Source organism: Octopus bimaculoides, chromosome 20 (genome assembly GCF_046866305.1).
Source record: "Octopus bimaculoides isolate indiv1 chromosome 20, ASM4686630v1, whole genome shotgun sequence".
NCBI lineage: Eukaryota > Metazoa > Mollusca > Cephalopoda > Octopoda > Octopodidae > Octopus > Octopus bimaculoides.
This window is the reverse complement of record NC_142947.1, coordinates 16,178,419-16,198,589: the sequence shown is the minus strand read 5'-3', so window position 1 is coordinate 16,198,589 and position 20,171 is coordinate 16,178,419. Positions and strand designations below refer to the sequence as shown.

Sequence of the window (20,171 nt, the reverse complement as noted above, 5' to 3'; positions counted from 1 at the left end):
CGGAATCTTCAGTCTTCTGTCAAGTCACATCAAGGACCTCAGATGGATAATACTTTCCTTAAGATGTGCTCTGTGCACAATAAAGCTGCTCTTTGCAAGACATCAATCTTGCATGGGATTTCCAGTTGCCTTATGAAGTCTTGAAGTTTCAATGGGATTGAGCCCAAGGCTCCGATCACCAGTGGTATCACTTTTACATTACCCTCTCGCATTCTATACAGTCTGACCATTTCCACTTTCAATTCGGAGTAATTGGTGATTTTTTCAACCTCTTTACTCACAACGTTCATGTCATTTGGTGTGGCTACATCAATGATCTGACAGTATTTGTCTCTCTTACTCAATGTGACAATATCCGGCCGACGGTGTTCGATTACAAGATCCGTCTGAAAATCATAGTCCCAGAGTATCGTTACTTTTCCATCCTCCTGCATAACTTTACTTGGTACATACATGCTCATACCAGTTCTCTGTTACTTCATATTGGTATTTACGGCATAAGAGCTAATGAAGATACACACACACTTTATCGTGGCGGCGCTTGCATTCTTTTTGTGTATGGCTCTCACATCCACTTACCAAGTGGGTCACATTTTCCACACTCTATCCACAGAGTCTGCATTTCTGGGTGTCAGAAGTTTTATAGATGTTATATTTCACTGAATCGATACCGAGAGCCTGGTCTTGTGCAGCAATGATCAGGCTTTCGGTGGTACGCTTCAGAAGCCAGGAATGCTATCTGGTCTGGGGGTTTTCCAGTTAGGCACTTTACTCACTTGTTCTCTCACATCATTCGTGCTTATTCCTTCATTTCTTTCCTCCTTGTAATTCTATGTTGATAGTTCCTATCCTCATTGCATCCCTTTTACGCACCACATTGTTTCCCCATAATCTGCTTCAGAACTCCTTGGCTTGATTTACATCAGGAGCAACATTTTCCCCATTGTCTCCTTCTAACGTTCGGAAGAATTGCTTCGGGTTATTGTTGAACAATCTGTTCTCCTCGAACTGCTTATTTCTGTTCACAAATCTTTTGATCTTCTGTATTTTTGCCATGATCCTCTGTTTTAATTGCTCTATTATTGCATCAAACCCGTCCTTCTGTATTTCATATTTCTTCTCTAATTTTTCTCGGTCGGTCTTTTCCCCATTTTTCCAGTTTTCTTTTAACCATTGCTCAAATTTTCCTAGATCTTGCCTTGCCCGCATTATGTCCCTTTCAATGCGTCGTTTCCACCATGGTTTACTGGAACTGTAAAAATCTGTAAAACTTTCCAGAAGTTTATCATTTAAATATATATGAGCACGTCTAGATATGCAACTATATGCATGAGAATACATACATAAAGCAAATCATACAAATCTGCACCTATACATACATACATACATACATACATACAAAATACCCTGTTGTTGATGTTGAAGTTCCAATGATGGAGCCTTGAATCTAGGTTAGAAACCGACTCTTTTTCTATTGGCAATAAATCTTGAAATAAAACCGAACAATGACATACATAGAATCAAGTGTTCTTAAGACTGAAAAAACAACAAATAATAACTATTGAACAAAGAACTCAGTACACTATAGAGTGGAAATGTTTATTTATTACAGAAAAAGTTGACTTTATTTCGAATATGCGCGAAAGATGTTCATCAAACAGCAGTCTGCAAAAGCAAAGAATTATCGACGTATTATATTATAGTTCATACCATTATAGTTGTTTGGATTTCTGTAACTGGTGTTGCAAGGGTAAATATATAGTGAATGAGAAGGTCTTCAGGGAACATATTATTTGGTCTTTTTACAGATAACTATGTCTACCGTTTGGTAAATGGCGAACCATTTTATAAGTATTTCGAGAGGGAAATAGAAAGAGCGTGATTGGATGAGAAGAAAATATAAACTATTATCTCATTTCTTTCTTTATGGTTCTCTCGCTTTTCTTTTTTCTTCTTCTTTCTTCCTAATTTCCATTTTACTTTTTTCGCTTCAATTTTCTTTTTGTTTCTTTGCTTATTCTCTAGTTGTCCTCTCTCTCTCACACACTCTTACTCTCTCACTCTATCACTCTCACTCTCTCATTCTCTCTCTCTCTCTCTCTCTGTCTTTCTCTTTCTCTTTCTCTTATTCCAATTCTGTCACTTTCACTTGCACCTTGGTATAATCTTTAACTTTAATCTCTTACATCCTCTCTCCCTCACATAAACACACTGCTTCATTCAGATAGCATTGATAAAGACATATCACTTCAAACCTATACCAAATATGGAGACAAGAGTCATAGAATCTTGAATCTTCTGCCTCTTCTGTCGTTCGTATAGACCGTATAGAATCCATCATTATCCTCCATATGTGATTATTTTAATCCCACAAATAAATCATATCATATAAAACGGCTTGACATGTTTTGTAATATTTTTTCGGATATATTTTTATATTTTGCTAATATTTATCTATTGTTTTCCTGCTATTTTCTTATGTTTTATTATATTTTCCAATTCTTTTATTTGTTTCAGTCATTTGACTGCGGCCATGCTGGAGCACCGCCTTTAGTCGAACAAATAGACCCTAGGACTTATTCTAACGGTCTCTTTTGCCGAACCGCCAAGTTACGTGGACGTAAACACACCAACATCAGTTGTCAAGCGATGGTGGGGGGGGACAGAGATACACAAACACACACACCTACATACACGCACACACACACACACACACACACACACACATATATACATATATATACGACGGGCTTTTTTTCAGTTTCCGTCTAACAAATCTACTTACAAGGCTTTGCTCGGCCCGAGGCTATAATAGAAGGCATTTGCTTAAGGTACCACGCATTGGGACTGAACCCGGAACCATGTGGTTGGTAAGCAAGCTACTTGCCACACATCCACTCCTGCGCCTATTTTATAGTAATGTTATATTTCATAGCATATTTAATATTTTGATTGTAATTTTCATTGTAATATTGATATTTGTACATAAGTTCATATGTGTGACATATTATATTTGGGCATTGCAGTTTTTTTTTCTTATATATGAGATTATTTTTGATAGCTTGATTTTACATTTACTTTGGGGCTTTTATGCTTTCGAATGGTGTAGTCTACATCACTGGACGCAAATGAAGTCGCTTGTGTTACATCAAAGTTTTCTTTCCCCAGAGAGATGACTATGCAAAGACTAGAGAGTCTCTCACATCTATTCGATGGTCTTTGACGCTATTGAGTCTATCCGCCCTTTGACAGATTTTATTGTTTGTTCTGCAGGACGACCAACAAAAATCACCCTCCTTACAAAACAGACTTAATAATGTTACAGACATAACATACCATGGGTTATATATTACCAGCAGTACTAGAGTTACCTGATATGCCATACGTACATACACACACATTGCTTTGCCTTTCACTTGGAGAATATTGGTGACACAAAGAGGGAAGTCTTGCTAGCATAAGCAAAGCATTTTTCGCTCTTTTATTTCTGTCATCTACTTTCATCCTCATAAAAAAAAAGTTTTGGATGTTATGGAACGAGATGTAAAAAAGAGAAAAATTATTTACCTAATTTCTTTGTCGCAGTCATTCCATTTCTTTTGGGTTCCTCCTTCAATATAAAGACGGAACATTTAAGACTTTAATTTTGCTTTCAAATATGAAAAACTGGAATGTTAAAGCGGATGTATTGTTTTATAATTCGAATCAAAGTGGAATGTGTAGTGTATGTAAAAGTGGAATTACTTTCAATAACTTTAAAGCAAAAATTAATTGCAAAGTGACACTAAAATGTGTTGTTGAACAAAGCTGTGTATAAAATATATACTGCATAGTTACTTGCAATAGAGAGGCAACAATACATATGCTTGATGATTTACTTGCCGTTCACGTAAATGAAGAGAATTTCAATGAATACTCCACTTTAACGTGGTGTTTAAATGGCGTATTTACATGGTTACCTCACGTAGTGGTATGTGAATGAGTTGAAATGGTATTGATGATGGTCATGGTAGTGATGGTGATAGTTTGTATGAATGAATGTTGGTAGTAGGTCTGTAGAATGGTGGCAGCATAGAATGATGACGAGTGATGGAAGCAGTTTATAGAAGTGAATTTCATTATGTAACAAAATGTTTACTGGATTTTTTCTTTTATATTTTGTTTATTCAGGACAGTAAGTGTTATTTCTTTATTGCCTCTGCCTAAACATTTATAGGAGATGGTTATCTTCTTCAAAGTTTGCTTTTGTGTTCTCAATAATGATATTTCGAAATTTATCTATTTTCCAGAACACTTCAGGAAGCTTATGGAGAATTTTCTCAAATTATCGAGAAATTTCAAGAACTTTTCAGAATCTTTTAGGATTTTCAAGAAATTTCTATATTTTCCTATAACTTACAAAAACGGAAGTCGCAATGTAAATGCAAAGATCTTAAGCTGACAATTTCAGTTTTGTTCCGTCTACCAATGTTGTGTAAGCCTAGCTTTAATTAAAATCAATGAGGTCAAGCGGCTGCTATTATACCGCAGGGGCACTTTGTTGTCTTTGGTTAATATAATCAAGTCAAAGTGAAAAAGTACTTTGAGGTAGAATCAGCCAAAATATATGACTTTGCAAGACATATTTTGGGGATCAAGAAAAAATTTGGGCTTCTTATTTCTTACCTCGTCCGAAAGTAATGCAAAAGAACTCTCGAGGGTAAGATGTAAAACTCTTGCCTACTTCAATACTGGAAATTATAATATAAAATTAATTTAAAATGTTTTTATCTCCAGTATTATAGAAAAATATATCAAATATGAAATATTTTGCACATTAATGATGAGTAAAATAAATTTAGTTTTTGTTAATGGCAATTCCATTTTACTCCTTGGCAGGATTGTATAGAAGGGAAAAAAGAACCATGAAGTTCGTTATTCCAAGCATTTGTCAGGAACCTGTTGACTACTCAAGCAATTGCTACTTCTGCAAGTTATATCCTTCCATACAGACCATTTGGCAGGAATTTTTCCATTGTGATATAAATAGAGGTTCCATCATCCATCGAATCGGTGTCATATCGCCCTGACGTTTTCGTGCCCACTGTGCTGGAGAGAGCAGCAAGGAAAACAAGAAGGCATTGTAGAAATAGATTGCAATTTCAGATTTGAATGAGAAAAAGTCATACTACCCCAACCAAAATTCCCCAACAACTCCACGAGTTTATCAGAAACCTTAGTTGCGTAAAGCCCAATTCTGAGATTTCGATGTTTTAGCTCAAATAATTGCACTGGTTAGATGAAAGTTTAGTCACAATGTAGAAAAAATGTCACCTGGGTTTTTCAAGGTTTTTCATTTAGAAAGATAGTCCCTGCTTCGGCCAAAATATGGCTTGTCTCTTTGAGAATCGCCTTTACTCAACGAGCAGCACTACTTCATTAACAGCTCAAGCAGCTGCCTCAAAGGCATGCTACGCCATGAAGATATGTGTCTGTATCTTTCCCTAGCTCATTCACTGAAAACTGTGCAGTAGCTCCACGATCGTGTTTATGAAACCTCCAATCGAGTTGGAGTCGACGTCCACGAGCAATGTGGTGTAGAGGTTGGCTGAGAAGTTATCGGAGATTTCAGAATGGCATTCATGAATGATTTCTGAAGCATATTTATTAGTCCTTTCTTTTGTGATTCAGTAACATCGTGCCGTACTATCGAAGGCGGTACTAAACACAGCGGGTCATATTACTTGTGAAGAACAACAGTAAGCGTGAAGAATTAGTAGACCCTCTGGAAGGTGATGTTCCCATCATTCCACATGATATTTAGTCTTCTGAAATGATTACTAACGTCTCTTTATAAGGAGTCTGCAGACTTTAAGCACATTCAAGAATTCTTTCTAAAGCTCTCTGCGTCAAAGGTCGAAGCAGGTGTCTTTTGTTGGAACACAAATAAAGAAGACCCTTTGTTAGACCAGATAAAATAAAACAAGAAATCTCCCAAGACACTCAACAAGAATTTGAAAACAGTTTGCGACGGTGATTCATGGTTCCTGCTTACTCACAAGATAGAAAATTAAGCGAGTTTGATTGAGACTTTGGTGAGGCACTTAAACAAAATCGTTTGCAAGATGTCCCTAACATTCATCTTGATAACTTCAAGGAGAACATGAAGATGTACTCAGAAGAGCTAGCCGAAAGCTTCCATCAGAATATACAGGACTTTAACAACTCTACCAAGGAGTGGAAAATGAAATATGGCAGCAGTATTTATTTAGGGGCTGATATATGAAAGCGATATACATTACAATCGTAATTTGCATAAACAAAAATCTACTCAATTCTGAAGCTTTGTGTTAAATGTTGTATAACTTAAATATAATTGCACGTCAAACTTGATCTATATTTTGTAACGTCTAGGTCAGCTGCGATTGCGTAAACCAATCACGAAAGGCATTTCAACCATAACCATGAAGTGTTTTCTTTATGTCTAAAACTACATTATCAGATACCATTGTATATTTATTTAAGATGTATGGAGATGTACTTTGATAAAAACTTCGCTGACATTTTGAACAGGTTGAATGACTCCAAAGAAACTCCATTATTGCGTTAGAAGACTAATGATGACGGCGCAACAAGGGTGATGATACTAACAATTTCCTTTTACTGCTGCATGGACGAAGTAAAAAGAAAACATGAAAGCAGAAAGGGGTTTACATCGAGTAAAAGGGTAAGATCAACAATGACCATAAAGACATATTGAACACAGAATACTGCGTTCTTTACTTCATATGAAATGGTGCTGCATGAAAGCACTCGTATTTATATCTTTGACAGACGTGAACCGTCTGCTACGGTCACTAGAACTGCCAGGTCATGTGATTTGCTCAATGACAGAGATCCAGTAGCAAAATAATCAGCCGAATCTCCCGTCAACGATGAGTAGGATATTAATGTCTATTAAGGAAATAATGTCGCAAGTAGCCACTAGGGCTATTAAAATTAATTGATAGCGACAGAAGCAGTGTTAATACCAAAAGGCAGTTTTTATTCCCCAACTTAATTTGGTTGCTGCGTAAGAACACACAATACTGTGGTTATGGATTCGTGATGCATAAAGGCACTCATATTTATAACGTTGGCGTCAAGCAGAATGTACTATTCAGCATCGTATTATAGATGCCAAGAGCGGTGATCTGGCAGCCAGGCGAAATGCTTAGCGGTATTTCGTCTGTCGTTACGTTCTGAGTTCAAATTCTGCCAAGGTCGACTTTGTCTTTCATCCTTTCGGGGTCGATTAAATAAGTACCAGTTACGCACTGAGGTCGATGTAATCGACCTAATCTCTTAGTCTGTCCTTGTTTGTCTCCTCTATGTTTAGCCCCTTGTAGGCAATAAAGAAATAGATATTTTCTATTTCATCGTCAGATGAAATTTTTCTAATCCATTCGATGCTTCACCAACCTCATTGCCAGGAGGGTGAGTGAGTGCCTGGCAACTTTCAAGATGGAAAAAAAAATTCCTATACTTCTATCAGCACTTGTCCCAAGAATACAGCTGGGTGAAGGAGAACAGCTGCACAAAGATACCTTTCAGAACCGACGTCCACGTCTGCCTGACTTGTTTATTTGAAAGCCTTTGTAGAGTATTTTCACATACTTTCGCATCATCAGTCACACCACTCCACAACTCCACTTGAAATGGGTGTCATGAGCAGATGCATCTATTGAACAGAGAAACCTGTTCCTCTGACGAGAAAGAAGGGGCATTGGTTTCAATCTACTCAGAGGGTTCTTATGGCAAGGTCAACAGTCAGTCGGTAATATATTAATTACCACCGCCCAATTATTCAAGACCATATTTCGCTCAACCCATTTTTGATAAACTGTTTAAGATGCTTACAAATTCCTTTCAATTTTAATTAACATGGAAATATGGATTGAACCAGTCCTTAAAATTTTAAACGATAGCCAACCAACTTGTTATTAATAATGTGCATTTATGTTACCATCTCGCACATACGAATACACGCACCATCCAACATCAAAGCATGTGCATATACACGTATACATATGCATATCACCCACACACGTATAAATGCATAAACCAAGCGTGTATGCAAAGACACACAGGTATAGATATTTAAATGACTACTCATACGCACACACACACACACACACACACACACACACACACAGATATGATTACACAAAAGAAAGGTATCAAAAGGATGAGTACCTACAATAGCATAGAGTAACTGTAAACAGTGAAATCTTAAACTAGTGATCGACATATATAAACAAGAAAACATCTATGTGGCATTTTGACCAGTTAGAAATAGTAACCAAATCTTCAATACGTCACAAAATCTGACTTAACACTAAGTTGTATACGTTGGATATTATAGTCGTATAGTCTTCCTGAAAGGAAAAAAACAAAACAGATGGGATTTTCACGGCTAGAATACCCTAGATCATCTGCCTGTTAGATCTGGGCTGACCTAAGGCTAAATAAGCACTGCTACAAGAAAAACACGAAAACACTAAGGTAACAATTAGAAAATTAATTTACCTCTGAGTAAACATTACTTTGCTCACTTTTGAATCAACTAAACCATAAGGTGTCTGACATGCGATGGTTCTTAAATATTGGTCATTGGTATCCTCAGAGTAAGAATAAATTGATGTTACCCGAGAAAAACATGTCTTCGGAGCAGGAACTACTGGGTAATCATATTTTGTTACATTGTTTATATTAGGACCGAACAATGTCCATATTATCGTTAAATTTTGAGGACTAGGCGGGACGACAAATACTACACATCTGAAGACTGTATATAACATGTTATATTCCCTCGTTCGGTTGTAAATTGTGATTGTCCGAGGGGTAGATATGGCTGAAAAGAAAATACGTTAAAAAAGTTAGAATAATTGGTTTTGCATATTACTAAGCATATTAGGGATTTCACTAATATGAAACGCAATTTCTTTACTAAACTAAAAGGTCCACACGTTCAAAATATTCTTCATGATGGGCCTTGTGAACTACTGCTTCTAAGTTACATGCTCATACACACTCACACACACATACGCACAAACATACACACGCACACGCACTCACACGCACGCACACGCACACGCACACACATGCGCACACTCATGTGTACAGACACATACGCAAAAACAAACATACACACACAAATATACACTTCAGCAAAAACTATACATTTCAGCAAATATTTGATGTACACGTAAGCACACTTTTTAATTGTTACACTTTCCAAACTAAATTGAAGAGTCTTGCAATAAAAATAATCAATTGTCGGAAATATTCCTTTGATACACAGTGCAGGCCTCTCTCATACTCGAGCGGACAGTTATCGTGTGTGTGCGTGCGTATGTGTCTGCGTGTGCGCGTGTGTGCGCGTGTGTGCGCGTGTGTGCGCGTGTGCGCGCGTGTATATATATATATATATATATATATATATACATATATATATATATATATATATATATATATATATATATATATATATATATATATATATATATATATATATATATATATATATATATATATATATATATATATATATATATATATATATATATATATATATATATATATATATATATATATATATATATATATATATATATATATATATATATATATATATATATATATATATATATATATATATATATATATATATATATATATATATATATATATATATATATATATATACACACACCCACATGGCGAGCTGGCAGAATCGTTAGCACGTCGGGCGAAATGCTTCGCGGTATTTCGTCTGCCGTTATGTTCTCAGTTCAATTGCCACCGAGGTCGACTTTGCCTTCCATCCTTTTTGGGGTCGATAAATTATGTACCAGTTACGCACTGGGATCGATGTAATCGACTTAATATCTTTGTTTGTCCCCTCTATGTTTAGCCCCTTGTGGGCAATAAAAAATAAGAATCGTTTGCACGCTGCTGTTAATTTGTCTCTGCAAGAATTTGGTTAGTGTTATTGTATATTGTTACCATTTATTGTTAAATTTTGAACGTTTCTTATTGACCTACGTTCTGTTTTAACAGACGTAGTGGATTGTTCTGCCCTTCCGTAAGAAGGGGAAAATAATTTTTAAAATAATTTTTGAAAAAATATTTTTGAAAAAAAGTTTTTTGTTTTTTTTGTGAAAATGAATTCGGAGGACAAGTCTTCTAACCCTGACCAAGCTAACCAAAGAGCAACTGCAAAACAAGATAAAATGAACGAAAATGTGAACGAAAGCCACGTAAATGCACTAAACGGAAAAAGGAACCAAGAAAGAAAAATAAATGCTGAAAACGATAAAATGAATAACAGGAAAGTAAACCCAACATAAAACAACCAAAAGAAGATTAATTTTGCCACTGCAGCCGGTGTGAGAAAATATAAATTGAATATAGAGCTAGATTCACTGCGGCAACACAGAGGTATGTTCGAATGGGAAGGTTTTGATGTTAAAGCCACCCTCTCTAACGAACTCACAATGAGAAAAATAATAACATATATGACAATGATAATAAAAGACAAGAAAATAGACAAAGCATCCAAAGAACAAATCGAAAAGTGTCTACAACCCATCTGGCAAGACATCGAGTTCTTGACCAGAGGGAGAGGATACGCCACAGTAGTGGTGTACTTCAAAAATAAGGAAAAGGCTATAAAACACTCACCCCAACCGATAAAAACCAATGAAGTCATTTTATTACCAACTTATATGGGTAGGAGAACATCCAAAATAGTTATTGAGGAAATCCCACCAGAAATAAGTGTCATCTGGATTATCTCAGCCCTTCTAATGGGGCTTGAGGATAAAATCAAGATGATTGAAGCTTCCAGAATACAACAGAACTGGCGGGGCCAAGGGCTAGAGATTATAATCCCAGCGCCCATCACCACCACCACCACCACCACTACGACGACATTAGAAGAAATTGTTGGAACAAGGCATGAAATTTTTGGATTGGAGTCTAGTCGATTACATCGACCCTAGTACTTGATCGGTACTTATTTCATCGACCCAGAAAGAGAGAAACGAAAACTCAACCTCCGTGGAATTTGAAATCAGAACTTAAATAGGGAAGAAATTCCTCAGCTACCTTATTGGCTTTATATTAATACAAACATAACGAGGGTGTTTAAAGTTACATCAGAAAAGGACCCTGCGAGCAACAAAACAACACTCTGGGATCTGTCAGTTCACACAGACCTGGTGATCAACATTAATCGACCTGGCATTATCAAAGATTGCAAGGCAAGTTATTGTTTTTTTGTTGTTTTGTTTTTTTTGTTTTTTTTACCAAAATACCAATCCCAACACATCATAATTTATTTCTAAATTAAAAATCGAGAAATTTTCCAAATGTTAATTTAATAAGAGACATCTAAATTGTAGGAAATGAGGACAGAAACATTTCCAATAGTAATAGATGTTTTGGGAATGATTGAAAAAGATACACCAAAAGCATAAACCAAATTCCAATTTATACAACATACAGAAAATATTTAGGGACGGTTACTTAAAGAAAACTTAGTAAAGTTGGTGATAGTAAACTTCATATGGCTGTTCAAGATATTATAATTAAAAATAATACCCTTTGTTATCAGAATAAATAATTTTATAAATGACTAATTTCATTCACTGCTAAGAAAAGCAAAAAGGGAGACAAGCCAATATTTTGCTTAAAATTTATTAAATGTAGACTGCAGCAAAGCATGGGTCTTTATTCGGGCTGTCTTTATTTGTGCTGAAACACCGGCAAAACTATTTTGATTTTGTTAGTCGTGATCTGCAAAACTTAGGTTTATTCTTACAGATAATCATGAAAGTTAATAGTTGTGTGCTTGCTATAATCGAAGCAATTTTTTTAATGAAGTCACATCTTTATTGATGAGAACACATTTTACGTAAATTACTGACTCCGGTCTGAAGCAGGAGAGATAATCTCGGAAATATAGTTAATTATAATTCATTAGAAATGAAAAGTAATGAGAAGTGAATTTAATATTTAGCAGCAGTACGGTGATTACTAAGGATATGATTTAATCTTATCCCTAAATCTTATCCTTAAAACATAATCTCACCGTGACTAAACAAGGATAAAAATTTGACCGAATTTATCATTTACATAAAGAGTTGTTCTTATAAATTTGTTTAAATTTGACTAATTAAAATTTCTTGTCCTTCTACATCAGCTATCCTATTGTATACTTCACTCTACTGAAAATGGAGCAACTAGGTATTATACAACAAAATATATGGCAGGTACAGAATATCTACACAAAAAATTCTGCACATCTGTACTTGACAGTGCAGTAAAAATACACAGTCTAAACTACTGAAAATTAATAATAACGCAGGTGAATAAGTGAAAAAGTCGAGTAACCCTAACCTTTAAACCTTTTCGGGGATGAAGATTCTTCGGGTGTTACACACGTGTAGTTTGCTATATCATTGCATTTGGGAGTGGCTTTCCAACAGACAATATTACCCGCGTTACCTGTAGGTAAACTACAGTCGAAACCTTTGGTAGTTTGTATTTTTTCATATTTATGGTCGCTTGTGGAATATTGTATATGTACAACTGTCTCTCCGTTTCGTTGGAGTTTGAAGTCAGGAAGACTATTCACCTCATACTGGCATGTTATTGTAATATTTCCTGTCTTTCTAATTGCGACAATACCATCAGATGGTGTTATTCTTGAAATCGTAATAGCTAAAAGTAAAAATAAGAGAAGCATAAATCAGAGAAATATAAGAAGAAGAAGAAAGACATTAAAGAATATGAAGGAATGAATGATGATAATTGTCTCTCGTAGATTTCAGAAAACGCTTCCCCAGGTTTTGGCCGAACATCATGCACAAATAATTTGTTTATAATGTATTTGTTGTGCGTTAACTCACTCCCTCCATCAAATCGACATTGCCTGAAAAGGTGCACGCTTTACCACATGCCAGGTGTCGATGTAATGGCAGAACAACCTCAGAATAAATGTTTTGTTCAAGAATATAACGCACCACCAGGTACAGGCATTGATACCAAGATCTCCCGATCGCGAGTGGGATCACATGAGACCAAAAATACAGTAAGTCTGGCAACCAATGTATGAAATCTTGAAGAGGAAGATTGAGTGTTGGAGCTGAAAAGAAAATATTAATTTCTTTAATCTTAACTTACAGGCAGAAGAGTAAGAAGCCATCGTCAGTATAATTATAGTTAACAACATCTTTGAAGTTAGCAGGGAAGTATAAGGAAGACGGAGGAATATTCGTCGGCTCCTAGTAACTGAAAAATAACCAAAGATATGTCAGCTACAGATAAAATCTGGGGTTAAGACAACAAAAGAATAAGGAAAATTGAGAGAATGATAGAACATTCATAAGCGTGAATAATCGAGAAAATGAGGTTTGAAGTGTGAATTAATGTGAGATTGTTCATCTCTCTATTTTTTTCTCTTTCCTCTTTCTTTCTCTTTCTCTCTCTCTCTCTCTCTCTCTCTCTCTCTCTATCTCTCTCCCCCCCTCTCTCTCTCTCTTTCTCTCTCATTTTCAATCTATCTCTTCCTAACTCTCTGTGTGCTTCGAAAAATTCATAGATAGAATGTACCGAAAGTAGTGAAATCGTTGATCTCCCTGTTTCTCACGCCTTTATTCTTTCACTCTCTTTCCTCTCTCTTTCTCTTTCGTCTCTCTCTCTCTCACTCTCTCTCTCTCTCTCTCTCTCTCTCTCTCTATATATATATATATATATATATATATATATATATATATATATGTATTTCGAGAAGTTGACAAAGTAGAATGTACAAAAGAAATTTGCGAGGAGGTAACAACGCGACAGAGAGAGAGAGAGAGTGACAAAGAAAGAGTGATACAGAGAGGAAGCGGGGAGATAGACAGAGACATACATACAGACATACAGAGACATACAGAGATAGACAGACAGACAGAGAAGGGGATGGGACAATGTGAATTGGCCATACCGAGTGAATGACTGAGAGTAAGGACAGCGTTTAAGAAAGACACGGAGAGTAAGAATGCGTGAAACGAGAAAGATGGAAAGATGAAAGAGAGTGGGAGTGAGAAAGGGAGATAACAAGAAAAGCAACTAGTAAAGGCAGCTCAAGTAAAAGAAAGTAGTAAAGCAACTAGAGTAAAAGAATATTGACTTTGAAGAACATGCAATATAGGAGCAACGGCATTCCACCTGTTCTTGTTGCCGGACCCTGTGAAATGTTGCTTGTAAGTTACATACACATACACACATACGTGCACACGCATACACATACATGTACACACGCATGTACAAACACATCCACAGTCACAAAGATACGCACGCACACACACATACACACACACACACACACACACACAAGTACAAACAAACATATATAGTCGAATGCAGGAGTGGCTGGTGATAAGTAGCTTGCTTACCAACCACATGGTTCCGGGTTCAGTCCCACTGCGTGGCATCTTGGGCAAGTGTCTTCTACTATAGCCTCGGGCCGACCAAAGCCTTGTGAGTGGATTTGGTAGACGGAAACTGAAAGAAGCCCGTCGTATATATATATATATATATATATATATATATATATATATGTGTGTGTGTGTGTGTGTGTGTGTATGTATGTGTGTCTGTGTTTGTCCCCCCACCATCGCTTGACAACCGATGCTGGTGTGTTTACGTCCCCGTAACTTAGCGGTTCGGCAAAAAGAGACCGATAGAATAAGTACTAAGCTTACAAAGAATAAGTCCTGGGGGTCGATTTTCTCGACTAAAGGCGGTGCTCCAGCATGGCCGCAGTCAAATGACTGAAAGAAGTAAAAGAGTAAAGAGTAAAAGAGTATAATTTGGCAAGAAGTAGTGAGCCCATACGTACATTATTTTTCTAAATTCCTCCAACAGAAATTGAAGTCTTCTCATACAAATAATCAACTTACGGAAACAGTAAAGTTCTTCCTTGTACTCGAGTGGACAACTGTCATTCATGTAATAGTTTCTCATCCACGTTATTCACTTTCAGCAACGTGAACTGAAACATTTGTAGTATTTCTTGGCTAAGAGATACGTTGAAGCTGTTAATATTCCATATTGATTTAGCCATTCTTCTTTTGTGCACCATACATAAAATGATTTAGAGAAAAAATTTTTATGACCCACATCTGTCAAGTATGAAAGGCACTACAAAAGGGAGGGTAGCTATGTTACATCGGAAATGAATATTTGACCAATAACCAAGTGTATCAATATTAGCAGCTGCTTCCCAAATTACTTCCAGTAGTGATTCCTATAGTCTCCAAATGAAAAATATATGCAATTAATGTTATCAGATAAACTCCTCAATTAAACTTAAATGTCAACTAGTGCAGCAAACAAAGATTATGCACTAAAAAATATTTGATGTTCTATTGTTTAACCTCGTCAGATACTTCTTGGAAACGTGGAGGGAGTCTTTAATTATGAAAAATAGCGCAAAATAACTGCCGAACATGTGAATCAGTACAGTAATGGAGCCAAATATTATCTATTTGTTTATTCACTTTATTCATTTATTACAAAAATATTTACTGTAATTTCGATGTTCCTCAGAAGTTTATTAAACGGCATTCTCTAAAATACAAGAGTTGCTAAAATATAAAGACTACTTAATTAATTTAAAGAGGTACAATACATGCATATATATATATATATATATATATATATATATATATATATATATATATATATATATATATATAGAGAGAGAGAGAGAGAGAGAGAGAGAGAGAGAGAGAGAGAGAGAGAGATATACATACATATATATGTTTTATATATATGTTTTTGTTCTATGTGTGCCATAAATATCGCCATCCGTTTTAGAGAAAAATTTGTAGTTTAGAATCAGTAGTTCTTTGACTGCTATTTCTAAATTTTCAGTATGTTGGAGAAGCAACTCAATTGCTAATCCCTTATATTTATGATGATAAATGGTCTTACCGATAAAGGTTTTTTTCATACTGAACTACTTGGCAAAATTGTTAATTATTAATTCTATTATTAATTGACGATTCCCTGCCCTTATTTCTTGTATGTTTTATATATATATATATATACATATACACATATATGTACATACATACACACACCACACAAACATACATGTGTTTATATATATATATATATATTTACACATACACACATATATGTATATATATATATATATATATATATATATATATATATATATATATATATATATATATATATATATATATATATATATATATATATATATATATATATATATATATATATATATATTCATGTACTTCTAATATAAGGAAAAAAATTTATTAAAAAGATTTTATTTGTGGCCAGCATATGAAAAATACCGTTTAAGGTAAAAGTTATACAATTAAAAATAAGGGCAAAAGAAAAAAAGAATTCTTGGCGTCTATTTTTCAGCATACTGGCAAAGAAAATTTCTTTTTTCCCTATTTATGATTGTGTGTATATATATATATATACATATACATATATATATATACATAAATACATATATATATGTACATAAATACATGCACACACACGCGCATATATGCACACACACACACACACATAAACACACACACTCACACACACACATACACACACACATATATATATATTAAATTTAGGAGTTATTAAATTTATATCAATTAATAATAACACAATAACGAGTCTAGAAAATAAGGGGTGACAAAACCTGATTAATCTTACACATCAAATGAAAACCCATTCCTTCTTCCCTTACCACCAACCTATAGTCACATTACCCCTTTAATCGCGGTAAATTCGTCATTTCTTCCCAACGTTTTTAGCATATAACGAAGGACAGTAACCCCACTTTACATTTCGTTTCAAATAACCCTTCCAGAATTCCCAGTACAGTTGGTCTGATAGCAAAAAGAACCTGTGTTCTCAAGTCTTTCAACCTAGTCCATATTATCAATTCATTTATCATAACCACCAGGCAGGAAAGGATGAATTCATACTTTTGCTTGCAAAAATGAAGCATTTTGGTGACCCTTTAATTGATGCATCTGATCGCTGAAAAGCTTTGACTGATCATGTTTGAACTATACGGTTACGTCACACTGTAGCCTTCCTAGGCAAGTTCGGTTGTTGGTTGCACCATCATAGTCATGACTATAAAACTCAACCCAAACACGAAACGGCACCTCATCTCAAAAGCAGTTTTGAAACATTCAAACTTTTAGTTACTATCGACCAAGAGAACCTAATATTCAACATCAGTCCTGCTGAAAGACCTCTTATGTGTTTAAATGTACACTGTATTTAGACGGAAAACTGAAAGAAGTCCTTCGTATATATGTATATATATATGTGTGTGTATATGTTTGTGTCTGTGTTTCTCCCCCCCCCCCCAACATCGTTTGACAACCGATGCTGGTGTGTTTACGTCCCCGTAACTTAGCGGTTCGGCGAAAGAGACCGATGCAATAAGTACTAGGCTTCCAAAGAATAAGTCCTGGGGTCGATTTGCTCCAGTCCACTCAGCTGACAAAAATGAATAATGCTACGATGGACTGGCGTCCCGTCCAGCTGGGGAACACATACGCCATAGAAACCGGGAAACCGGGTCCATGAGCCGAGCTAGGCTTTAAAAGGGCGCATTAATTATTTTATATATAGTTCAAATTTGCTGAAAACAAACGACGAACGACGATGTGAGAACATCAAGCAGATTTTTGTTTGCTGTTCGAGAAAAATGGAAAAGTCCCCGACGTTTCGACCCTGTACTCATCGACAGAAAGGGTTGAGAAGAAAAAGGTGGAGGAAGAACAAAAAATATGCTGGTATAACCGGTATTATATATATATATATATATATATATATATATACCCTTATATATATATATATATATATATATACACCCTTTTATAGTTTTACACTTTTCAGTCATTTGACTGCAGCCATACTGGAGCACCACTTAAAGGGTCTTTTAGTCAAAGAAATCGACACCAGGACTTATTCTTAGTAAGCCTAGTACTTATTCTATCGGTCTCTATTACGAGGACATAAACACACCACCATCGGTTGTCAAGCGATGGTGGGGTGAACAAATACTGATACAAAAACACACACACACAGAAAGACATATACATATATAAATATACGACGGGCTTCTTTCAGTTTCCGTCTAATAAATCCACTCACAAGGCTTCAGTCAGCCCGAGGCTCTAGCAGAAGACAGTATTCCAAGGTGCCACGCAGTGGGACTGAACCTGGAACCATGTGGTTGAGAAAGCAATTATTACTTGTCAGTTTTACAGTTTTACAGTTTTACAGTGATTAATTGTTTCTTGAGTACAGATACGTTCAAGCTGTTAATATTCTATATTTATTTAGCCATTCATTTTGTTGTATACCATACATAAAATGATTCAGGGAAAACTCTTTAGTCAATCACATCTGTGAAAAGAAATATGAAAGCCAATACAAAGCGAGGTAGCCATGTTACATTGAAAATGAAAAAGTGCTCATTAACTCGGACTAAAAATATTAGCAGCTGTTTGCCAACTGACATTGAATAGTGATTCCTGTAGAGTTTCCAGATGAGCAATATATGTAATTAATGCTACCACATGGACTCCTCAGTTAAAGTTAACAATGTGTCAGCTGGTGGAGCAAACAAACATCAGGCAATGCAAAATATATGATGTTCTATTGATTAACCTCGTGAGATACTCTTTTTGATGCAAGGATGGTGAGGTAATGAGGGATTGAAACATTAGATCTCTTCTTCAATATGCACTAAACACATGTTTATAGGAAGTGTATCAACATCTGATGGAGGGAGTGAGCTTATCCCTACACAAACATTTGATCCCTATAAACAAATCATCTATATGGTTGTTCGGTAAGAAATTGTCAAATTTCGTCTAACCTCTAGGAAGAACATTAGATAAATAGACAACCCATGATCGGATAATCTAGTACCGAGGTTTCGGACTCTTCAAATACGTTTGTTATCGTAAATTTGATTAGCCATCTTCAGCTAAATTTACCTGGACAATATTTCAAATGTTGCTACGTATACTCGCCTGAACGCCTAGCCGTTAGCAGAACCGAGAACATTGAAAAAGTTTTCAATTAAAAAATTATAAATATATTACTGTGGAGACAGTAATTTCCCAAAAGGATGGCCATATTGAGTGACAAATGTTTTCGTCGTAATAAATGTTACATTAAAATTATATATGACATCTACCATTATTTATAGCCAGTTTTATGCAGCGTAAAAATTGTCTCAATTTATCTACAAGACCCGTATATATATATATATATATATATATATATATATATATATATATATATATATATATATATATATATATATATATATATATATATATATATATATATATATATATATATATATATTCTTGAACTGATATATGAATTGTAATTGAGGGAATTCCCATTAGAAATATCTTGGTCTGTAATTACCTGGTAATTACCTTCTGTGCTCCATGGGGGAACCTGACATCATAAATACAAGAGATCATCTACTTAAACGTAAATAGATTCTGTTAAAGTACCCGTATAAATTCAACAGGAAACTTTCTTTAGCTTAGTTTTTTCTCTCGCGCTCTTCTTCTACCTTTAGCATTTGTATCTGCAACATTTAACACTGATCCTTTACAGCAAAACTTCCTCCCATAAACTTACTTTGATTTTATTTTGATTGTATTTATCAGAACGTATCCCTTCTACGTTCCCCCAACCCCATCGCATGGGATAAAAATAATACGCTCACTGTTCTATCTTTTACTCCAACAAACAATTTATTTAATTCCACACATAAACTTTGATGAATCTAGTATTCAAGGGCCTAACATTCTTTCTAATATTTTTTTCGGATATATTTTATGCTTTACATAGATCTCCCTTGCAAAATTTCTCTTAGAGGCCTTACATGCCGTCGACGCTATTAAATTCAAAGCCGATTACGGAGGGATTGAAGTCAGAACATAAAAAAAGAAATCTGCTACGAAGCTAAAATTTTGTAATGTAGTTTAGTCAGATGATCAGCCACTGCACCACCACGAAGTAATTAATATACAGACGACTCGTATTTGCACAAACGGTGCGGT

General features: G+C 35.3%; 1 protein-coding gene across 8 annotated transcripts in view; it reads right to left on the bottom strand.

Annotated features, from left to right (window-relative positions):
• Positions 1-1,583: 1,583 nt before the first annotated feature.
• Positions 1,584-20,171, bottom strand: part of LOC128250267 (uncharacterized) — a 33,079-nt gene continuing 14,491 nt past the window's right edge. For 3 of the 8 annotated variants that reach the window (XR_016237508.1, XR_016237511.1, XR_016237512.1), the window contains 2 exons: positions 14,973-15,140; positions 13,220-13,317 (listed from right to left, as the gene is read on the bottom strand). Coding sequence is in view for 3 of the 8 variants with exons in the window: in XM_052975008.2 (XP_052830968.1) it covers positions 3,586-3,610; positions 8,548-8,872; positions 12,424-12,747; positions 13,210-13,317; positions 14,973-15,036 (846 nt within the window). In the remaining 5 variants the exon portion in view is untranslated. Of the gene's footprint in view, positions 1,666-3,567; positions 3,611-8,547; positions 8,873-12,423; positions 12,748-13,209; positions 13,318-14,972; positions 15,141-20,171 lie in introns of those variants that run through there. The other 5 variants (XM_052975008.2, XM_052975006.2, XM_089338114.1 and 2 more) reach the window with 5 other exon arrangements.